Raw genomic sequence first — 24109 nt, forward strand, 5'->3', positions numbered from 1 at the left:
TGACTTATTTCACTCAACAAAATGTTTTCAAGTACCATCCATATTGTAGTGTGTATTAAGACTTCATTTTTCTTACTGGCTGAGTAGTATTCCATTGCACGTATGTAGGACATTTTGTTTTTCCATTTATCCATCGATGGACTTTTAGGTTGTTTCTACCTTTTCGCTGTTGTGATTAGTGCTGCAGTGAAGGTTGATGTACAAGTATCAGTTTGAGTCTCAGCTTTCAAGTCTTTTGGAGATACGCTTAGGTGTGGAATTGCTGGGCATGTGGTAATTCTATTTGTAGTTTTTTGAGGAACTGCCATACTATTTTTCACAACAGCTGTACCATTTTGCATTCCCAACAGCGGTGGGTTCTGCTTTCTCCACATCTTCACCAATACTGGTTGTTTTCTATTTGTTCGTTTTTCGTAGGCATCCTAGTGGGGGTGAAATGGTATCTCACTGTGGTTTTAATTTGCATCTCTCTGATGGCTAGTGACAGAGACATTCTCTTAGTCTGTAGCTTGTCTTTTCATTTGTTTGGTAAGGTCTTTTGATGAGCAAAAGTGTTTTCATGAGGTCCCATTTATTTGTTTTGTTTTTTGCCTTTGGTACATTTTCTAGATAATCCATTGTTAATAAGCCTAGCAGAGTTGGCCTCTGCAATTTCTTCTAAGGATTTTATGGTTTTAGTTGTCACATTTAGGTCTTTAATCCATTTTGAGTTTGTTTTTGGAACGGTGTGAGACATGTTCCATATAGCATTTTAATCAGCTAAGTACTTTTAACCGTTTGCCAAGAATATTACCAAGTCTTAAAGTCTAAGGAATATTTTCTCCATTTTCCAGGTAGAGCAATTGAGCGATAACCTTATTTCTTCAAGACCAAGTCAGACTTAGGACTAATATCCCTATTCTACCTAAATTCTGCAAATGGGGGGGCCTTGTTGCTGAAACCAATTTTTGTTAGGTCCAAACCTCTGACGATTTTATGATCATACGGTACCTGAAACAAAGGTCTTAAACGTTTATAGATGTAGATGTATAAGGTGCATGTGGAAAGGGTAAGTTTTGTATATAGTTTTTGGTCTACCTCATTAATTCAGTTTTTTGCTGTAGCAAAATAATATGCAATGCTACTTTGAATAAAAAAATAAAAAATAGAAATAGTTAAATTTGGACACTAACATTGCTCTTTCCTCATTGTTATATTCTGCACTGCTGTCTTAGGATGTCAACCATGGATTAACAGAGGTAAGTTTGGTGTAATAAAGTCTCATTTTCAGAGTAAGATTAACTCTGTTTTGTCTTAAGTGATAAGAGAGCCAAAATTTCATCTTTTATGTGATTTTTTTAAAACCTAAGTGTAGCATTGTTATTTTAAAAAATGAGTCTGTAGAAATGATCCTATATAACATTTCAGAATCATTTTTTGAAAAAAATTAAAACCTCCATTTTAGTTAACATTATACTTACGTCATGCAGTAATTTTTGCATTAAAATTAGTTCAGTCCTCCTTAAATCTTCTAGTATAAAATTTAATGTGTCAGAATATAAAGAAGTAAACTGTTGTTTTGAGATTTAACTAATAAAAAAAAAATTTTTTTTAAACTAATGCCTACCTAAAAATCATTTTATATTAGAGAAGTAAAATGATGTCCAAATTTTAAACTAATATTTGAAATGGTCTAAAAATAAAATTAAACTCCTTAAGACTATCTTCCTCACTTTGTCTCACATACTGTCTTAATATACAAAGTTTTAGCACTTTGACTTAAGTTATTAACAACCCTAAAGCACCTTTTAACACTTGGGAAAGTTATTCTGCTCTATCTCATATAGATTTTAGGGTTTTGTTTTTCTTTTTTTCCTTTTTGATGTGCTTTTCCCAGTACTTGAATCAATGAAGCATTTCGAGTTAACGTTAAATTATAGGTTTAACATTGTTTGCTTGTTCATCGTCAAATAGAAGTAGCACATGAAATTATGGAATCATAGAGTTTTGAAGCCGAAAGGCTTTAGAAGTCATGTAGATCTTTTTGAGATTGAGAGAAGTAAAAGGACTTTCTTTAATCAATAGCTAGTTAGTGACCCAAATACACAATGGAGGTAAACTTTATATTGAAAATACTGAAGAGTGGTGATTTACTGTAAGGTTAATAAAACTCATCATATTATTTGGTATGTTGATTTATGGGATTCAGAGCAAGGAGTTGATAGCCTCACTTTATTCTGTACTGATCGGGCAACATTAGGTTATTTTGGTTTGGGTGACCATAGTTAAGAGAGACTTAGATAAATTAAAATACATTTAGAAGTAGGCAATCAGGTTGGAGAAGAGTTAGAAACCATATTATTTTCAGAATGGCTGAAAAAACTGGAAATTTTTATCCTGGAAAAAAGATAGCTTATGGAAAACATGAGGACTTGAAATATTTAAACACATACTTCCCTACAGGGACAAAATAAAGAGTAGGTGGTGCAGAGGGATGTATAGGAATGCAGATTTGGGCTTAATAATGTAAAGACGCAATAGTCACTAAAAAAGAAGTGGATTGTTTCAGAGTATACTAATTCTTTACAGGAAGCCTTAAGCAAGGGCTCTGTGTCAGGGCTATCACAAAAATATTGCCTTGTTAAGTAGATGGCAGGAGAAGATCTCTGCCAATTGCGGGAATCTGTAACTGACAATTCATGGCTCTTTATGTTTTACCACACTGTTAAAATGCTTAGCAACCAATCATTGCATTATCTGCTAGGATGAATAATTGTCTATAAGGTGACTAATGTTTGATAATGGTAATAATAGTAGGTAAAGTCTCCCAGATTTAAGGTGAATAGAGAATAATAGTACTATTAATGATGATTATTTTGTATGCTAAATGAATAAACAGATAGTTGGGGTCATAATAGTGTTGGCACCCTCAGTAAATACCTATTAATAAATAGATTAGTATCATTGGCCTCAGATAGTGGCCAGTTGCTAGAGGTCAGCCCTAATGTGTATCACTGGGTACTGTATTTAACATAAACCAAAACTAAACCTATTGTTGTCAAGTCCATAACAGAGGAGTTCCCAATTTTGGAAAAAAAAATTGCTATCTAATTCACTGAAACTTGGAGTTAATATATGTAAAGCAGAACATATAATTTACAATTTATGGATTTAATGGTTTATACCAGTGCCTCATCTAATTATCAATAAAAATTCTATATTCAGATATAGGCAGCGTATCTTACAATTCCTAAATACACAAAAATGAATAAACCAAGAATACAGTCAACTTTATAAGAGATGATAATACCCACAAGAAGTATATCACAGATCAACTTGTACTAATAAGCTAATTTTTTACTTCCAGCTGGCAGATATTCCTGTTACAATTTGCACGTATCCATTTGTATTTGATGCCCAAGCAAAAACTACTTTGTTACAAACAGATGCAGTCTTACAGATGCAGGTAAGATATTGGATAATACTGATCTGATTTGAGAGGGTTTTTTAAAATTGTTTCTGTGATGTTTTTAAAAAATAAATATTTAAAACTTGCTATAACAGGTGATCTTTCGGGAAATTTTGTACCCTTGTGGTCTGTCTTTTGCAAAGTACCTTGGGTACCTGTAAAGAGAACTGTTACATGTGACATGTACATTCTTATTGGAGCTGCTTATATGTATTTCAATGAAAATAGGATAATTTAGCCTTTCATCATTTTATATCTAAAAAATTACGTAAGCATCTTTCATTACAGAAACGTAGTATTTTTAAACTAAAGACTTCATTACTTGATAAAAATCTTGGTTTGTTTCAAATCTAGCTTCATTATATATCTTCTGTTCATATAATTCATGCAGAGTGAAAGGTGACTAGAGGTGAGACCGTGTTAAAGTAGAAGATGTTTGATCACTAATTGGGAGATAGGAAATATCCTTCAAGTTTTAGTTAAAAAGTAAGGTTGGTTGTCATCTCATTCCCCTTCCCTTTCTTCCCTGTTTTTTTCCTCCCATTTAATGTTACGCACTCTTTAACTTACAGGGAGGCTTTTAAAAAATTAGTTGGCGTTATGACTTTGAAGGGCTATAATAAGTTTTATCAATTGAACCTGTAAATAAAATAGCTTTCAAGTTTCTTCCTGTGGTATAGAATATCTGGATATACAGGCTGAGGCTAAGGAAAGGATGAGAAGAGACATTAGCCATAATATTCTAAAAATGCTTTGAATAGTTAAAAACTCTAAAATTATAATAACGGTTTTCCTTCCTTTCAAATATGTGAATGCATTTGTGTTCAAGTCGTTCCAAACATTTAAATAATAAACACTTGGGGGAATTTTAGAGATGTGCTTATTTCCATTTACATCCAGAGAAGAAATAAATTTTTTCTGGGTTTCTATACTAAAGAGCCCAGGTGGCGCAGTGGTTAAAGAGCTCAGACACGAACCAAAAGGTAAGGTGTTCAAACCCACCAGCCACTCTGCAGGAGAAAAATGTGGCAGTCTGCTTCCATAAAAGATGTCCTGCCTTGGAAGCCCTATGGGGCAGTTCTACTTTATCCTGTAGGGTTGCTGTGAGTTGAAACTGACTGTGCAGCAGTGGGTTTGTTTTTTTGTTTATACTATAATTAGTTAAAACAATAAGTTAATCTTTTGGTGCTTTCAGTATGTACTGTTCTATTTTAGAGCAAGAACACAGGAAAACAAAAAGGTTTCAAATGGTAAAAGCCAAATGCTTGATTTGTGAGCACATTTTTTTTTTTTTATGATGATCACCCTGCTAGATGAATTTCTGTAATACCTCCTTAGCCAGGCTGTTCCTTATTCTTCTTTAGAGGTTTATTTCATGCTGTTTTCTTTTTCTCCCCACTCTCCACCCCCACCCCATTAATTTTTGGAGAAACAACGATGCTCAGATTTATCAGTATTATCAAAGTCCCGTGCTTACTTAATGGTGTTATTAGTTATACATAATTAGTTGTTATGTGGATCCATCAAATCCAATCTATCTACTTTTTCTGACATCAACTGCTATGATAATAATAAAATTAAATAACCCCCCCCCCCCCATTTTTCACTCCTCTGTTCAATTCTGACACCAGCTGCAACATGCAGCACTTCTTCCTCTGACCCTAACCACTCGAAGCTAGATCAGAGGTCACAAGTTAAAGAACACAATTCTCTAAACTGTCAAATAGGCCCAAGACTTCAGACGCTAGCTGCAGGCTTGAAAGTCCCTAGGGCGCCCTTCACTTCTGCCCTGCAGGTTACAAATTTGGGGTTTTCCTACTGCCCGTTCAGGGTGCCAGCCACTACTTCTGAGGTTTTCAGACCCCCTCACTTCTGACCTGCTGGCTGCCAGAATATCTCCAGTTTGATGATTTGCTGGAACGATTCACAAAACTCAAAGCAAGTGATGTTATACTTAGGATTGCAGTTTTATTGTAGGAAAAAAAGGGTACAAATGAAAAGACTCGTGTAGAGTGAGGTCTGAGAAGGTTCTCAGCATCGAAGTTCATGTCCCAGAAAGGGACACACTACTCTCCTAGGTTCATCAATGCCTTTCACCAACCAGGAAGCCCAGGGGGTTTTCATGTCCAGAGCTTTTACTGGGGCCTCATTAGGTAAGCATGATTGAGTCATGCCTTTCCTCGACCCAGGTTGACTGATGTCAAAAGGTGGGCTTTCTGCCTTGGCCAGCCCCCACCTGAGTCGCCACATTAGCATAATCTGTCAGGTTTGGTCTGGAGGCCTATAGATAACAAATGAACCTCACTTGAGAAATTCCAAGTGTTCAGAGTTATCTCTCAGGAACCAAGGACAAAGATCAGATTATTTTGGATAAAGTTAATGTAAACCCCACATACATTAATATAAAAAAATTCAAGAATGTACTCTTTAAATTCAGATAACAGCTTATTAAGCACTTATGCTGTACTAGATACTGTGTTAGGTCCTATGTAAATTCAGTAGTACAGGGATTATTATAGGAATTATAGCATAGCTATAATTAACGGGTAAAGATGATTTTATCCAGTCACAGTAGCTTCTTTGTAGCATTGCTATTAAAATTGTAATCTTTTATTTTCTAGATGGCTATTGACCAGGCCCACAGACAGAATGTCTCCTCCCTTTTTCTCCCAGTGATTGAATCTGTGAATCCCTGCTTAATTCTAGTGGTGCGTAGAGAAAATATTGTAGGAGATGCAATGGAAGTCCTTAGGAAAACAAAGAATATAGATTACAAAAAGCCACTAAAGGTAATTTGACATTTTCTTCTGTGTAATTGGGATTTTTATTCAGAAACTATGTTTAATGTTTTCCTTTTTTTTTAATTAATTTATTTTTATTGTGGTAAAATTAATATTTAACAGAACATTTGCCATTTTAACTTTTTTATGTGTATAACCATTCTCCATTATCCGTTTCCAAATTTTTTCATCATCCTTAACAGAAACTCGGTGCCCCTTAAGCAGACCTCCACTTCCCTCACTTCCTGTTTGTATTTAATATCTATTTGGTACCTTTTTTTTAATGTAATTTTTTTTAAACTAGTAATTGCTGAGTATTTATTAGTAATAAATATGTTAAGGGTATCTCCAGAGTGTACTTTCATTTCTTTGCAGTCTGTTCAGTGTTTTATTATGCTATTTTAGGTTATTTTTGTTGGAGAAGATGCTGTTGATGCAGGAGGGGTACGCAAAGAATTTTTCTTGCTCATCATGAGGGAATTGTTGGATCCTAAATACGGCATGTTTAGGTATTATGAAGATTCCAGGCTCATTTGGTTTTCTGATAAGGTAAAAAGTCCTAAACACCTAAATTACTTCTGAGTATATATCTTTGTTTGTATACTTATATGTATCAAGTTAACTCAGTAAATAAGAGAATAGTTACTGGATTCCTAACATATTTTATTCAGAGATCTGCTTTACAACAATTTAAAAATTATAAACTGTCTAGATTCAGGGTCATCAAAACACACTAATGTTTACCACACATTTCAGATTAGCAAAATAAATGAAGGGATGGTCAGTCCAAAAATAATTAATGTTTACTGTTCCCCCTGCTTATTTAGATTTGGAGAGTGAGTAATAATTACCAGGTTAACATTTCTTCTGGGAAGAATTATCATTAAGGATCATTGATTTTTTTAATTTATTGTTCAGGACAGGGGTCAGCAAAATACGGTACACAAGCCAAATTCTTCCCAGCCCATGTTTTTGTAAATAAAGTCACAACCATTCATTTACCTATTCTCCATGGCTGCTTTTTGAGGAGCCCTGGTGACACAGTGGTTAAAGCACTCAGCTGCTAACTGAAAGGTCAGTGATTCGAACTCACCAGCCACTCCAGGGGAGAAAGATATAGCAGCCTGCTGCTGTAAAGATTACAGCCTAGGAAACCCTATGAGGCAGTTTTACTCTGTCCGGTAGGGTTCACTGTGAGTCAGAATTGACTCGATAGCAACAGGTGTGACTCTTTTTGAGCTACAGTGGCAGAGGCAGAGCTGAATAGTTGTGACAGAGATCCTATGGCTAACAGAGCCTAAAATATTTATGGCCTGGTCCTTTACAGAAAACATTTGCTAACCCCTGATTTAGGAAATATAAGTGAAATTGAAATGATTGTTCAGTTTGTAGAACTCTGAGTTGAAAGAAATCAGAATAGAATGTCTACTGTTGCTTCTAAAATCCTTGATGTGTTATTTAATCACTGTACCAGTAGGCTGGCTATCTTGTGTGATGTTTCCAGTCATTGATGCTTAGTGCATTATTGTTATTGTTATTGGCCAGCGAGTCGATTCTCACCCATGGTGACTCCATGTGTTTAGAATAGAACTACTCCACAGGGTTTTCAATGCTATGACCTTTCAGAAGCAGATGGCTTGGTCTGTCCTCTGAGATGCCTCTGGGTGGGTTGGAACCACCAACCTTTTGACTAGTTGTTGAGCACTTAACTGTTGGTGCCACCCAGGGACTCCTGCTCAGTGCCTAGAATCATTGATTCATTAGGGGTTGCGAAACAGTGCTGCTCTAATTTTAACACATCTTTTTCATTTATCAGCTTGAATATTTCTATATAGAGAAATTTCCCCATATCTACTATTTAGTTGCTGAGTAATATAGTTCATATAGTTCATAAGGAGTCTTGATGACGCAACTGTTAAGCACTCAACTGCTAACCAGAACGTTGGTGGTTGGAACCCACCAGTGGCTCTGCAGGAGAAAAGACCTGACGATCTGTTTCTGTAAAGACTACAGCCAAGGAAACCCTGTGAGGCAGTTCTACTCTGTCCTGTAGGGTCACTGTGAGTCAGAATTGACTCGACAGCACACAACAACTGTTCATTTGAGAAAGGATTCTCTTTATAGTTACCAATTTTTCAGCAGAATGAATCAGTTCATTAGCACCCTCCAGGGGTAACAATTAGGTTTTTTTTTTGCCTTAAAGTATTAACTGTGTATTCATGGTTTTAAACACGTTTGATGTTTTTCAACATATTGTTCTTTATTGATGCTCATGCTACCCCATCTTCATGCAGTAGAAGCTCTTCAAGTTAGCTCCTGAGTCCTTTTGATACAACCTTAGTACTCTTTGATAGTTTTTTCTGCTACTTGGTAAACTTGGTATGACCAAATGTTCCAGACTTATGCTTTTCTTGCCTAACACTACCAACATTACCACCAATATTATGATTACTGAAAATAATAGTTTCTAAAAAATTATTTTTTGCACTTTTTTTGTCCTATAGTTAAATAACAGTGTTTTAATTAGTATATGTTTTACTGTATACAGTCTCAACAATGGCAGCAAAGTAAATAAAATTAAAAAACAAAAATTTGGAATTGTTACACCCTGTATGGTTATACTACCAAGTGGGTACACATTTAGATTCACTTGTTTCATTTTATTTTCTTATTTCTGGGGATTGCTTGTTAAGTTCAAATTTTGTTTTATGAATATATATTTACATAGTTCCAAAGTCAATTCTGTAAAACAAGAGATATTAAAAGAAATCTACACTGACTACTCTGACAGGGGTCACAATAGAGTGTTTTGGACAGAGTAGGAGAGCAATGTAGAATAAAATTCAAATTCACAAAAAAAGACCACAATTACCAGTTTGACAGAGACTGGAGGAATCCCCGAGACTATGGCCCCCTGACACCCTGCTAACTCAGAGCTGAAGCCACTCCCAAAGTCCACCTTTCAGCCAAAGATTAGACAGGCTTATGGAATAAGTAACACACATGAGGAAGACCCTTCCTTAGTTCAGTCAAGTATACGAGACCAAACGGGCAACACCTGCCCAAAAGCAAAGACAGAAGGCGGGAAGGGGCAGGAAACCTGGATGAATAGACATGGGGAACCCAGAATGTAAAGGGAAAGGGGGAGGGTGCTGACGCATTGCAGGGATTGCAACCAATGTCACAAAACAATATGTGGATAAATTTTTGAATGAGAAACCAATTTGTGCTGTGTAAACTTTCACCTAAAACACAATATAATTTTTTTTAAAGCTTAAAAAATTATTAAAAACAATCAACCCATTTTCAGCTATGCCATCTCCAACCAGCGCCTGATCTCTAAAATCTATATGATTCTGTTAAAACTCAACCACAAAAAGACAAACAACCCAATCAAGAAGTGGGCAAAGGGTATGAACACGCACTTCACTAGAGAAGATGTTCAGGCAGCTAACAGATACATGAGAAAATGCTCTCGATCATTAGCCATTAGAGAAATGCAAATTAAAACTACGATGAGATTCCATCTCACTCCAACAAGGCTGGCATTAATCCAAAAAACACAAAATAATAAATGTTGGAGAGGCTGCGGAGAGATTGGAACTCTTATACACTGCTGGTGGGAATGTAAAATGGTACAGCCACTTTGGAAATCTGTCTGGCGTTTTCTTAAAAATTTAGAACTAGAGCTACCATACAACCCAGAAATCCCACTCCTCGGAATATACCCTAGAGAAATAAGAGCCTTCACACAAACAGATATATGCACACCCATGTTTATTGCAGCTCTGTTTACAATAGCAAAAAGCTGGAAGCAACCAAGGTGTCCATCAACAGATGAATGGGTAAATAAATTGTGGTATATTCACACAATGGAATGCTATGCATCGATAAAGAACAGTGACGAATCTGTGAAATATTTCATAACATGGAGGAACCTGGAAGGCATTATGCTGAGTGAAATTAGTCAGAGGCAAAAGGACAAATATTGTATAAGATCTTGAGAAATAGTATAAACTGAGAAGAACACATACTTTTGTGGTTACGAGGGGGGGAGGGAGGGAGGGTGGGAGAGGGTTATTTACTGATTAGTTAGTAGATAAGAACTACTTTAGGTGAAGGGAAGGACAATACTCAATACACGGAAGGTCAGCTCAACTGGACTGGACCAAAAGCAAAGAAGTTTCTGGGATAAACTGAATGCTTCAAAGGTCAGCAGAGCAAGGGCGGGGGTTTGGGGACTATGGCTTAAGGGGACTTCTAAGTCAATTGGCAAAATAATTCTATTATGAAAACATACTGCATCCCACTTTGAAATGTGGCATCTGGGGTCTTAAATGCTAACAAGCGGCCATCTATGAAGCATCAGTTGGTCTCAACCCACCTGGATCAAAGGAGAAGGAAGAACACCAAGGTCACATGATAACTATAAGCCCAAGAGACAGAAAGGGCCACATGAACCAGAGACTTACATCATCCTGAGACCAGAAGAACTAGATGGTGCCCGGCCACAACTGATGACTGCCCTGACAGGAAGCACAACAGAGAACCCTGGAGGGAGCAGGAGATCAGTGGGATGCAGGCCCCAAATTCTCATAAAAAGACCAGACTTAATGGTCTGACTGAGACTAGAGGAATCCCGGCGGTCATGATCCCCAAACCTTCTGTTGGTGCAGGACAGGAACCATTCCTGAAGACAACTCATCAGACATGGAAGGGACTGGACAACGGGTTGGAGAGAGATGCTGACGAAGAGTGAGCTACTTGTATCAGGTGGACACTTGAGACTGTGTTGCCATCTCCTGTCTGGAGGGGAGATAGGAGGGTAGAGAGGGTTAGAAACTGGCAAAAATGTCACGAAAGGAGAGACTGGAAGGAGGGAGCGGGCTGACTCATTAGAGGGAGAGTAAGTGGGAGTATGGAGTAAGGTGTATATAAGCTTATATGTGACAGACTGACTTGATTTGTAAACTTTCACTTAAAGCACAATAAAAATTATTAAAAAAAAAATCAACCTAAAAAAAAAAAAAAGAAATCTAGCTTCAGTTCCTACCCATCCACCCTATTCTCTCCCACCCCCTGTGAATGATCTTTCTTAAGAAAACATTTGTGGCTTATTCCTCTGATTTGTTTGTTTGTTTTTAAATAAATACAGGTAAATAAACATCTCAGCTTCTAACCAGAAGGTTGGCAGTTTGAACCCACCAGTTCCTCCAAAGGAGAAAGACGTGGCAGTCTGCTTCAATAAAAATTTACAGCCTTGGAAACCCTATGGGGCAATTCTACTGTGTCCTGTAGGGTTGCTGTGAGCCTGAATTGACTGCATGGCAGTGAATTTATACCGTATCCAATGTCAGTTTCTTGGTTTTGGCAATGTGCTGTGGTTATGAAACTGTTATCACCAGGGATAACTGGGTGAAGGGCACACAGAACTCTGTAGTAATTGTGTAACTTCTAGTGAGTCTTAAACCATTAAAAATAACATTTTTTTTTTTTTTGTGGAGATACACAGTACATGTTTTTTCCTCCCATCATAAAGGGTATTTTATTTTAGGTGGAAGATTGTAGCATGTTTTCATGTTCTTATGATTATTCAGAAAGTGAAAAAATCAGTAATGTGGAAGGGAATATCAATAGCAGGAGCAAAGTCCTTAAGTTGGGAAGACAAGGTGGGATTTAGTGCAGTAATGGAGAGTTGACCATAGTTAAGCAAAAAAAGCCCATTGCCATCGAGTCGATTCCAACTCATAGTGACCTTATAGGACAGAATAGAACTGCCTTGTAGAGTTTCCAAGGAGTGCATGGTGGCTTCGAACTGCCAACCTTTTGGTTAGCAGCCGTAGCTCTTAACCACTATGCCACCACAGTTTCCTGACCATAGTTAAAAAAAAAAAAATTTATCCACATTATGAGGAGGGAAAGCCAAATATATATGTAAATAAATGCAAATAGCCTGTTTGGTGGGATTCAACAATGAAGCTGTCTGCTCATGGGTTTTTCTTTGCTGGAAGGTTTTGGATTATTGATCCATTCTCTTTGTTACAAGTCTGTTCAGATTTTCTATACCTTCTAGTGTCAGTTTAGGTAGTTTGTGTTTCTAAAAATTTGCCCGTTTTATCTAGGTTCTCTAATTTGTTGCATACAGTTGTTCATAATATTCTTTTTTAATCCCGTATAAACTTTATATATAAGATTGGTAGTAATGTCTTTGTCGACTAAGTAATTTGGGACTTCTGTTTTTTCCTTGCACAGTGTAGCTATAGGTTTGTAAAATTTGTTGTCTTTTCAAAGAACCAACTTTTGTTTGTGTTTATTCTCTGTATTGTTTTTCTGTTCTCTGTTTCATTTATCTCTGCTTTAATCTTTATTTCCTTTCTTTTGCTAGCTTTCTGTTTAGTTTGCTCCTATTTTCTAGTTCCTTGGAGGGTAAAGTTAGGTTACTGATTTTAGATCTTTGTTTTTTTTAATGTATGCATTTTACACTTCTTAAATCTCTCTCTCAACACTGCTTTCACAGAATCCCATGAGTTTTGATGTGATGTGTTTTCATTTTCATTTGTCTCAAAGTATATTCTTGTTTCCTTTATGATTTCTTATTTGACTCCTTGGTGGTTTAAGAATCTGTTGTTGTTTGATTTCCATGTATTTATGAAATTCCTAGTTTTCCTTATTTCTAACTTTATTCCTTTTTTTTTTTTTTAACTTTTATTGAGCTTCAAGGAAACGTTTACAAATCAAGTCAGACTGTCACATGTAAGTTTATATACAACTTACTTCATACTCCCACTTGCTCTCCCCCTAATGAGTCAGCCCTTCCAGTCTCTCCTTTCGTGACAATTTTGCCAGCTTCCAACTCTCTCTATCCTCCCATCCCCCCTCCAGACAGGAGACACCAACACACTCTCAAGTGTCCACCTGATACAAATAGCTCACTCTTCATCAGCATCTCTCTCCTACCCACCGTCCAGTCCCTTCCATGTCTGATGAGTTGTCTTCGGGAATAGTTCCTGTCCTGGACCAACAGAAGGTTTGGGGACCATGACCGCCGGAATTCCTTTAGTCTCAGTCAGACCATTAAGTATGGTCTTTTTATGAGAATTTGGGGCCTGCATCCCACTGATCTCCTGCTCCCTCAGGGGTTCTCTGTTGTGCTCCCTTGTCAGGGCAGTCATTGGTTGTGGCCAGGCACCATCTAGTTCTTCTGGTCTCAGGATGATGTAGGTCTCTGGTTCATGTGGCCCTTTCTGTCTCTTGGGCTTATAGTTATCCTGTGACCTTGGTGTTCTTCCTTCTCCTTTGATCCAGGTGGGTTGAGACCAATTGATGCTTCATAGATGGCCGCTTGTTAGCATTTAAGACCCCAGACGCCACATTTCAAAGTGGGATGCAGTATGTTTTCATAATAGAATTATTTTGCCAATTGACTTAGAAGTCCCCTTAAACCATGGTCCCCAAACCCCCCCCCCGCCCTTGCTCTGCTGACCTTTGAAGCATTCAGTTTATCCCAGAAACTTCTTTGCTTTTGGTCCAGTCCAGTTGAGCTGACCTTCCATGTATTGAGTATTGTCCTTCCCTTCACCTAAAGCAGATCATATCTACTAACTAATCATTAAAAAAACCCTCTCCCCCCCTCCCCCCCTCCCCGCCTTGTAACCACAAAAGTATGTGTTCTTCTCAGTTTATACTATTTCTCAAGATCTTATAATAGTGGTCTTATACAATATTTGTCCTTTTGCCTCTGACTAATTTCACTCAGCATAATGCCTTCCAGGTTCCTCCATGTTATGAAGTATTTCACAGATTCGTCACTGTTCTTTATCAATGTGTAGTATTCCATTGTGTGAATATACCACAATTTATTTATCCATTCATCTGTTAATGGACACCTTGGTTGCTTCCAGCTTTTTGCTATTGTAAACAGAGCTGCAATAAACATGGGTGTGCATATATCTGTTTGTGTGAAGGCTCTTATTTCTCTAGGGTATATTCCGAGGAGTGGGATTTCTGGGTTGTATGGTAGTTCTATTTCTAAATTTTTAAGATAATGCCAGATAGATTTCCAAAGTGGTTGTACCATTTTACATTCCCACCAGCAGTATACAAGAGTTCCAATCTTTCCGCAGCCTCTCCAACATTTATTATTTTGTGTTTTTTGGATTAATGCCAGCCTTGTTGGAGTGAGATAGAATCTCATCGTAGTTTTAATTTGCATTTCTCTAATGGCTAATGATCGAGAGCATTTTCTCATGTATCTGTTAGCTGCCTGAACATCTTCTCTAGTGAAGTCCATGTTCATATCCTTTGCCCACTTTTTGATTGGGTTGTTTGTCTTTTTGTGGTTGAGTTTTGACAGAATCATATAGACTTTAGAGATCAGGCGCTGGTCGGAGATGTCATAGCTGAAAATTCTTTCCCAGTCTGTAGGTGGTCTTTTTACTCTTTTGGTGAAGTCTTTAGATGAGCATAGGTGTTTGATTTTTAGGAGCTCCCAGTTATCTGGTTTCTCTTCATCATTTTTGGTAATGTTTTGTATTCTGTTTATGCCTTGTATTAGGGCTCCTAATGTTGTCCCTATTTTTTCTTCCCTGATCTTTATCGTTTTAGTCTTTATGTTTAGGTCTTTGATCCACTTGGAGTTAGTTTTTGTGCATGGTGTGAGGTATGGGTCCTGTTTCATTTTTTTGCAAATGGATATCCAGTTATGCCAGCACCATTTGTTAAAAAGACTGTCTTTTTCCCAATTAATTGACACTGGGCCTTTGTCAAATATCAGCTGCTTATATATGGAAGGATTTATATCTGGGTTCTCGATTCTGTTCCATTGGGCTATGTGCCTGTTGTTGTACCAATACCAGGCAGTTTTGACTACTGTGGCTGTATAATAGGTTCTGAAATCAGGTAGAGTGAGGCCTCCCACTTTCTTCTTCTTTTTCAGTAATGCTTTACTTATCCGAGGCTTCTTTCCCTTCCATATGAAGTTGGTGATTTGTTTCTCCATCACATTAAAAAATGACATTGGAATTTGGATAGGAAGTGCATCGTATGTATAGATGGCTTTTGGTAGAATAGACATTTTTACTATGTTAAGTCTTCCTATCCATGAGCAAGGTATGTTTTTCCACTTAAGTAGGTCCTTTTTAGTTTCTTGTGGTAGTACTTTGTAGTTTTCTTTGTATAGGTCTTGTACATCTCTGGTAAGATTTATTCCTAAGTATTTTATCTTCTTGGGGGCTACTGTAAATGGTATTGATTTGTTTATTTCCTCTTCAATATTCTTTTTGTTGATGTAGAGGAATCCAAGTGATTTTTGTATATTTATCTTATAACCTGAGACTCCGCCAAACTCTTCTATAAGTTTCAGTAGTTTTCTGGAGGATTCCTTGGGGTTTTCTGTGTATAAGATCATGTCATCTGCAAATAGAGGTAATTTTACTTCCTCCTTGCCAATCCGGATGCCCTTTATTTCTTTGTCTAGCCTAATTGCTCTGGCTAGGACCTCTAGCACAATGTTGAATAAGAGCGGTGATAAGGGGCATCCTTGTCTGGTTCCCGTTCTTAAGGGAAATGCTTTCAGGCTCTCTCCATTTAGAGTGATGTTGGCTGTTGGCTTTGTATAGATGCCCTTTATTATGTTGAGGAATTTTCCTTCAATTCCTATTTTGGTGAGAGTTTTTATCATAAATGGGTGTTGGACTTTGTCAAATGCCTTTTCTGCATCAATTGATAAGATCATGTGGTTTTTGTCTTTTGTTTTATTTATCTGGTGGATTACATTAATGGTTTTTCTAGTATTAAACCAGCCTTGCATATCTGGTATAAATCCAACTTGGTCATGGTGGATTATTTTTTTGATATGGTGTTGAATTCTATTGGCTAGAATTTTGTTGAGAAATTTGCATCTATGTTCATGAGGGATATAGGTCTGTAATTTTCTCTTTTTGTGATGTCTTTATCTGGTTTTGGTATCAGGGAAATGGTGGCTTCATAGAATGAGTTAGGTAGTATTCCGTCATTTTCTATGCTTTGAAATACTTTTAGTAGTAGTGGTGTTAACTCTTCTCTGAAAGTTTGGTAGAACTCTGCAGTAAAGCCGTCCGGGCCGGGGCTTTTTTTTGTTGGGAGTTTTTTGATTACCGTTTCAATCTCTTTTTTTGTTATGTGTCTATTTAGTTGTTCTACTTCTGGTTGTGTTAGTTTAGGTAGGTAGTGTTTTTCCAGGAATTCATCCATTTCTTCTAGGTTTGCAAATTTGTTAGAGTACAATTTTTTGTAATAATATGATATGATTCTTTTAATTTCAGTTGGGTCTGTTGTGATGTGGCCCATCTCGTTTCTTATTCGGGTTATTTGTTTCCTTTCCTGTATTTCTTTAGTCAGTCTGGCCAAAGGTTTATCAATTTTGTTAATTTTTTCAAAGAACCAGCTTTTGGCTTTGTTAACTCTTTCAATTGTTTTTCTGTTCTCCAGTTCATTTAGTTCAGCTCCAATTTTTATTATTTGTTTTCTTCTGGTGCCTGATGGATTCTTTTGTTGCTCACTTTGTATTTGTTCAAGTTGTAGGGACAGTTCTCTGATTTTGGCTCTTTCTTCTTTTTGTATGTGTGCATTTATCGATATAAATTGGCCTCTGAGCACTGCTTTTGCTGTGTCCCAGAGGTTTTAATAGGAAGTATTTTCATTCTCGTTGCATTCTATGAATTTCCTTATTCCCTCCTTAATGTCTTCTATAACCCAGTCTTTTTTCAGGAGGGTATTGTTCAGTTTCCAAGTATTTGATTTCTTTTCCCTAATTTTTCTGTTTTTGATTTCCACTTTCACGGCCTTGTGGTCTGAGAAGATGCTTTGTAATATTTCAATGTTTTGCATTCTGCAAAGGTTTGTTTTATGATCTATTATGTGGTCTATTCTAGAGAATGTTCCATGTGCACTAGAAAAAAAAGTATACTTTGCAGCTGTTGGGTGGAGAGTTCTGTATAAGTCAATGAGGTCAAGTTGGTTGATTGTTGTAATTAGGTCTTCCGTGTCTCTATTGAGCTTCTTACTGGATGTCCTGTCCTTCTCCGAAAGTGGTGTGTTGAAGTCTCCTACTATAATTGTGGAGGTGTCTATCTCACTTTTCAGTTCTGTTAAAATTTGATTTATGTATCTTGCAGCCCTGTCATTGGGTGCATAAATAATATGGTTATAGCTTCCTGGTCAATTGTCCCTTTTATCATTATATAGTGTCCTTCTTTATCCTTTGTGGTGGATTTAACTGTAAAGTCTATTTTGTCAGAAATTAATATTGCTACTCCTGCTCTTTTTTGCTTATTTTTTGCTTGATATATTTTTTTTCCATCCTTTGAGTTTTAGTTTGTTTGTGTCTCTAAGTCTAAGGCGTGTCTCTTGTGGGCAGCATGTAGACGGGTTGTGTTTCTTTATCCAGTCTGAGACTCTCTGTCTCTTTATTGGTGCATTTAGTCCATTTACATTCAGCGTAATGATAGATAAGTATGTGTTTATCGTTGTCATTTTGATGCCTTTGTATGTGTGTTGTTGAGAATTTCGTTTTTCCACTTTTTTGTGCTGAGACGTTTTTCTTTGTGAATTGTGTGTTCCTCATTTTCGTAGTATTTGACTTTATGTTTGCTGAGTCATTATGTTTTTCTTGGTTTTTATTTTGAGTTATGGAGTTGTTATACCTCTTTGTGGTTACTTTAATATTTACCCCTATTTTTCCTCATTTTTGTAGTGTTTGACTTTATGTTTGCTGAGTCATTACGTTTTTCTTGGTTTTTATCTTGAGTTATGGAGTTGTTATACCTCTTTGTGGTTACCTTAATATTTACCCTTGTTTTTCTAAGTAAAAACCTAACTTATATTGTCCCATATCGCCTTGTTTCCCTCTCCATATGGCAGTTCTATGCCACCTGTATTTAGTCCCTCTTTTTGATTATTGTGATCTTTTACATATTGACTTCAATGATTCCCTGTTTTGAGCATTTTTTTTTTTAATTAATCTTAATTTGTTTTTGTGATTTCCCTATTTGAGTTGATATCAGGATGTTCTGTTCTGTGACCGCGTGTTGTGCTGGTATCTGATATTATTGGTTTTTGACCAATTTCCTTTAGTATTTCTTGTAGCTTTGGTTGGTTTTTGCAGATTCTCTAAGCTTGTGTTTATCTGTAAATATCTTAATTTCGCCTTCATATTTCAGAGAGAGTTTTGCTGGATATATGATCCTTGGCTGACAGTTTTTCTCCTTCAGTGCTCTGTATATGTCATCCCATTGCCTTCTTGCCTGCATGGTTTCTGCTGAGTAGTCTGAACTTATTGATTCTCCCTTGTAGGAGACCTTTCTTTTCTCCCTGGCTGCTTTTAAAATTTTCTCTTTTATCTTTGGTTTTGGCAAGTTTGATGATAATATGTCTTGGTGTTTTTCTTTTTGGATCAATCATAAATGGGGTTCGATGAGCATCTTGGATAGATATCCTTTCGTCTTTCATGATGTCAGGGAAGTTTTCTGTCAGGAGTTCTTCAACTATTTTCTCTGTGTTTTCTGTCCCCCCTCCCTGTTCTGGGACTCCAATCACACGCAAGTTATCCTTCTTGATAGAGTCCCACATGATTCTTAGGGTTTCTTCATTTTTTTTAATTCTTTTATCTGATCTTTTTTCAGCTATGTTGGTGTTGATTCCCTGGTCCTCCAGATGTCCCAGTCTGCATTCTAATTGCTCGAGTCTGCTCCTCTGACTTCCTATTGCGTTGCCTAATTCTGTAATTTTATTGTTAATCTTTTGGATTTCTGAATGCTGTCTCTCTATGGATTCTTGCAACTTATTAATTTTTCTACTATGTTCTTGAATAATCTTTTTGAGTTCTTCAACTGTTTTATCAGTGTGTTCCTTGGCTTTTTCTGCAGATTGCCTTATTTCATTTCTGAGGTCATCCCTGATGTCTTGAAGCGTTCTGTAAATTAGCTTTTTATATTCTGTATCTGATAATTCAAGGATTGTATCTGCATTCGGGGAAGATTTTGATTCTTTTGTTTCGGGGGTTGTAGAAGCAGTCATGGTCTGCTTCTTTATGTGGTTTGATATCGACTGCTGTCTCCGAGCCATCACTAAGATATCGTAGTGATTTATTCTATATTTGCTCACTGAGTCTTATCTTGTTTTGTTTTCTTTCAGTATACGTGGATGGGCTACTAGATTGTGCTGTCTTGTTTGTCGTAGCCCTTGACTTACTTATGACCTATTTCCAGCTGGTTTGGGCTGTTACCAGGTATATATGCCTGAGTCCATTTACTATTCTTGAGTAGAATCTGATTTTGGGTCATCAAGTGTGTGATGCACCCTGTCACCTATCCACCTTGAGAAGTAGTGGTGATAGTTGTGTGCACCAGATTCTAGTAGCAGCTGGGGTTCACACTTCAAGGGGGGCAGGATGCTGACAGTCTTTCCCCAAGTGTCAGTAAGGTAGGTGTGTCTCTATTTCTAAAGCACCTTGGTGGTTGGGCTCTGCTGCTGTACCTTAGGCCCCCAATGCAAGTACCTCTACAGATTGGTAGGTGTCACCCTCTTCAGACCCCTAAGGCAGGAGGCTATGTGGTCTGGGGGGAGCTTCAGCCCCTCAGTTCCCTGTTGTGGGTCAGTGAGGGCTCTGTTGAATATGCAGAGATATCAGACCTGGGAAACTTGCCTTTCTAGTAAATCCGCCAAAAGGAAAAATGCAGTCAGGTCCCTATCAGAAATGCCTTTGCATTATAATAGCCACCTTGTTCCCTGTAGGGATGAAAGCCGGAGACTGTGGATCAGATATGCTTGGCTGGAGCTGGTTCTGTGTTTTTAGTCCAATTAGGGAAGGATTTTTGGTCCCTGGGTTTTTTGTGGTTGCTTTTCTCAGGCCAGAATAATGGGTTAGGAAAAGACCGAAAAAAAAGGAAAAGAAAAACCACAGAGCAGTTCCCCCTCTAGCTCAGGAAATTCCAATGTTAATGAAGCCGCCTGGGAAGGGGAACAGAGGGTTCAGAAAAACAGGAGAGAGTAGCACCCTGGAATATAGACAAAGTTACTTATCTTGCTTGGGATGACTGTTTTATCTGAGATTCCCAAGGGGCGCGTCGCCTGTGTGTGCTGGCTGGGTAGAGATTGCCCCCGAGGGTCAGGCCCGCAGAAGCCGCGGTCATGTCCTCCGCTGCCAGTCCAAAGCCCAGTGTCAAGGTTCCCCAGCTGGGACGCTGCACTCCTGGCTCCAAAACCAGTCGCTGCCTTCCGGGGACTTCTCCTCCTGCCAGCCGCGTCACCGCGCTGCCCGCACAGACTGGCTGGGCCCCCTCCCGGGGTCAGTTCAGGGGGGTAGGGCTGCGCCCCATGTTTGCACCATCACAGGATGTGGTGCTCAGCTCTCCTGCTCCCAGTCCAAAGCCCCGCGCCTATGTTCCCCAGCTGGGACGCTGCACTCCCGGCTCCAAAACCAGTCGCTGCCTCCCGGCGACTTCTCCTCCCGCCAGCCGTGTTGCCGCGCCGCCCACGCTGACCGGCTGGGCCCCCTCCCAAGGTCAGTTCAGGGGGGTAGAGCTGCGCCCCGTGTTTGCACCGTCACAGGATGTTGTGTTCAGCTCCCCTGTGCCCAGTCCAAAGCCCAGCGCCAAGGTTACCTGACTGGGACGCTGGCTCCAGGCTCCGAAAACAGTCGCTGCTTCCCCGTAGTTGTTCGTTCACGGTCTCTGTCACTCAGGTCAACTCTTTAAATCTGTGTTTGTTGGTCAGGGTTCGTAGATTGTCATGTATGTGATCGAGTCACTTGTTTTTCCGAGTCTTTGTTGCAAGAGGGATCTGAGGTAGCATCTATCTAGTCAGCCATCTTGGTCCCCTCTCCTCTAACTTTATTCCATTTTGAGCAGAAACGAAACCTTGTATAGTTTCAATCTTTTAAAAGTTATTGAGATTTCCGGCCAACATGGCACCATAGACAGAAGTACCACACCGTCCCACCACAGCAAAGACCAGAAAAACTGAGTAAAACACAGAGAAACATCATTCCTGGAACCTGAAGTGCCAAATGAAGAGATAAAGAACTCAGCCAAACACTGAATAGAATAAGAAACTGACAGAGGACAGAGAGTGAGGAAAGATTTGTGCAGCTAACTCAGCAAGGATCTGCCATCTTGGACTCCTGTCGGGATCGGCGGACAGGGAGCACAGGAAAGCAGCTTTATGGAGCTCCCAGCAGGAGACAGAGCACCCAGTAACCAGTGGTAGATGCTTTCCCACCCCTCATTCTCTCCCTGCTGCTCTACCTCCTAGCTTCTTCGCTGGCTGCAGTAACTCAGCCAGCTGTGAAGTGCAGCGTCCATGCTACTTGATTTGCCTCACCCACACAGAGAATACAGGAAAGCAGCTTCACAAAGTTCCCAGCAGGAGACAGCACCCAGTAATGAGCAATATGAGGTTTCCTAATCCCCACCTTTTTTCTCCTTCGGCCTCCTTTGCTTCCTGCCAGCTGCAGTCTCTTGTGTGGGAGGCAACTGCTTTGGCCTCAGGCTGCTTGGATTCACCCTGCCCACACTGGCTGGGCCTGAGCCAGTGTTCATTCTTTCCATCTCTTTTGGTTTCTTCTGTGCCCCCTACCACCTCCCTCTCCTTTCTCTGGAACACCTGGCACTGTGTGCCATCTTTGCAGCTTCTTGAAAGGCTGTGAAGCCACACTCAGTTGGGGAACCGCTCCCCCAGCCCGCAACACCACACTGGTGGGATCCTTGGGGCTTTTTTTGCTTTGTTCTGTTTTGTATTGTTTTGTTTGTTTATTTTTCTTTTTGCAGCTTGGGAGCCCTCTAGGTGAACTGCACTGCACGGCTTAGGAGCCACTTCCCCAATCTGCACAGCCACATAGGTGGGATCCCTGGGGACATTTCTTGTTTTTTTTCTTCTTTCTCTTTTTTAATTTTTTCTCCTCTCTCCTTTTCCCTTTCTGTCTTCCTTCATTTCTCACTTCTTGTCTCTCTACACTTACCTTCTTTTCCTATCTCCTGAATACCTGGCGCTGTGTGACATCCATACCCCCTCTAACCAGGCTATACTGTGCAGCCTGGGAGCCACTTCCCCAGTCTTAGCAGCCCCACTGGTGAGACTCCAGGACTCCTGGGGGCTTTTTTTTTTTTCCCAAAATTTTTATCTAGTTATTCTTTTTCCTTTTCACTTTTTTTTTTTCCTTTTTTTTCTTAGTTTCTTTGCTTATTTGTTTTTGGCTCCTGTTTCTCTCTCCTCCCTGTCCTCTTTCCCATACCCGTTAGCTCCGCACATCACAACCTCCCCTGTCTTTCCTGCCTACCTGCGCCCTGCACTGAACATCACACCCCTGAGCACCACAGGCACGGCCTACTGGGACCCGCCCAGCACTGATTCCTGGCCCACCCTGTCGGCCGTAGCACGTGTCACAACCAACCTACCCCACCCCCTCCCCTTCAGCTGGACCTGCCCTGCTGCACCATTGCTGAATGACTGGCTCTGCCCATTGGACAAGGAGGTGAAAAATATCATGACTACAGATGAGCAAACAACAAAGAATGTCCAGCCCACCTGCTCAGGCATAGCCAAATAAAACAAAAAAGGACGAAACAAATCTACAATCAAGAAACGAAGAAAATAACTACTGAATGTCCCAAAGACAGCAGACAATAACAAAACATAAAAAAACAGGACAGAATGGTTCCAGAAGGTGTCCAAAATAAAATACCCGATGACTTTCCAGTAGAAGAAAAGGCACTAGAACTACCTGACAGGGAATTCAAATCTCTAATATTCAGAGCAATCCAAGAGTTGAGGCAAAAAGCAGACAAAAATGAGGAAAAAAATAGACATTTATGGAAAAGGCAGACAAATTCAGGGGGAATGCAGACAAAAAGATTGAACAATTCAGGAAGGTAATACAGGAACAAGATGCCAAAATAAATTCACAACTAGAAATCACACTAAAACAACAATTAGAAATCTAAAAGATAAATAACAAGATTTCGGAAGTGGACAGTGTCATAGAAGGGCTGAGGAGCAGGTTTGAAACCATGGAAGACAGAATCAATGAAATTGAAGAGAAGCACTTGGATACAACTCTGAGAAAAAATTAGAAAAAAGAATGAAGAAAAATGAAGAAATCCTGAGAATTATATGGGATACAATCAAAAGCAAAAATTTGCAAGTGATCGGAGGTCCAGAACAAGGAGAGAAAACAGAAAACACAGAGGATCATTGAAGAATTGCTGACAGAAAACTTCCCTGATATCATGAATGATGAAAAGCTGACCATCCAAGAAGCTCAACGAACCCCATATAGGATAGACTCCAAAGGAAAAACACCAAGGCATATCAAAATCACATTCACTAAAACCAAAGACACAAAAATCCTATGAGCAGCTCGAGAAGAACAAAAAGTCACATACAGAGAAGAACAATAAGACTAAGCTCTGATTATTCAGCAGAAACCATGCAGACAAGAAGGCAATGGGATAACATATATAAAACCTTGAAAGAAAAAAATTGCCAGCCAAGAATAATATGTCCTGCAAAACTTTTGTTCAAATATGATAGTGAAATTAGGACGTTTCCAGATAAACAGAAATTAAGGGAATATGTAAAAACCAAATCAAACTAACAAGAATTATTAAAGGGAGTCCTTTGGTCTGAAAACAAACAACATCAGACCACAGCCTGAATGTACGACACAAGAATGTACCAGCCAGATACCAATCTCGGAAATGAACTCTTAAGGACTATCCAAAACCAAAACAGTTGCAACAGGGAACCAGAGAGGTTAATCTGTAAATGTCAACAATGTCAGAACAATAAAAGAGGAAATAAACACTACAGGTATAGAACTTTCTAATGGAGAGGAAGGCAAGGTGAT

The 24109-nt window shown here is 38.8% G+C and overlaps 1 protein-coding gene across 4 annotated transcripts in view; it reads left to right on the forward strand.

The window, feature by feature from the left end:
* The window catches only part of HERC4 (HECT and RLD domain containing E3 ubiquitin protein ligase 4), a 140426-nt gene that overhangs the window by 98320 nt on the left and 17997 nt on the right, over window positions 1-24109 (forward strand). For 3 of the 4 annotated variants that reach the window (XR_007513508.1, XM_049855993.1, XM_049855995.1), the window contains 4 exons: window positions 1215-1238; window positions 3347-3445; window positions 6070-6237; window positions 6634-6777. Coding sequence is in view for 3 of the 4 variants with exons in the window: in XM_049855993.1 (XP_049711950.1) it covers window positions 1215-1238; window positions 3347-3445; window positions 6070-6237; window positions 6634-6777 (435 nt within the window). In the remaining variant the exon portion in view is untranslated. The remainder of the gene's footprint in view (window positions 1-1214; window positions 1239-3346; window positions 3446-6069; window positions 6238-6633; window positions 6778-24109) is intronic. The other variant, XM_049855994.1, reaches the window with a different exon arrangement.

The sequence above is a fragment of the Elephas maximus genome, chromosome 16, assembly GCF_024166365.1.
Source record: "Elephas maximus indicus isolate mEleMax1 chromosome 16, mEleMax1 primary haplotype, whole genome shotgun sequence".
In the NCBI taxonomy this organism is placed as follows: Eukaryota; Metazoa; Chordata; class Mammalia; order Proboscidea; family Elephantidae; genus Elephas; species Elephas maximus.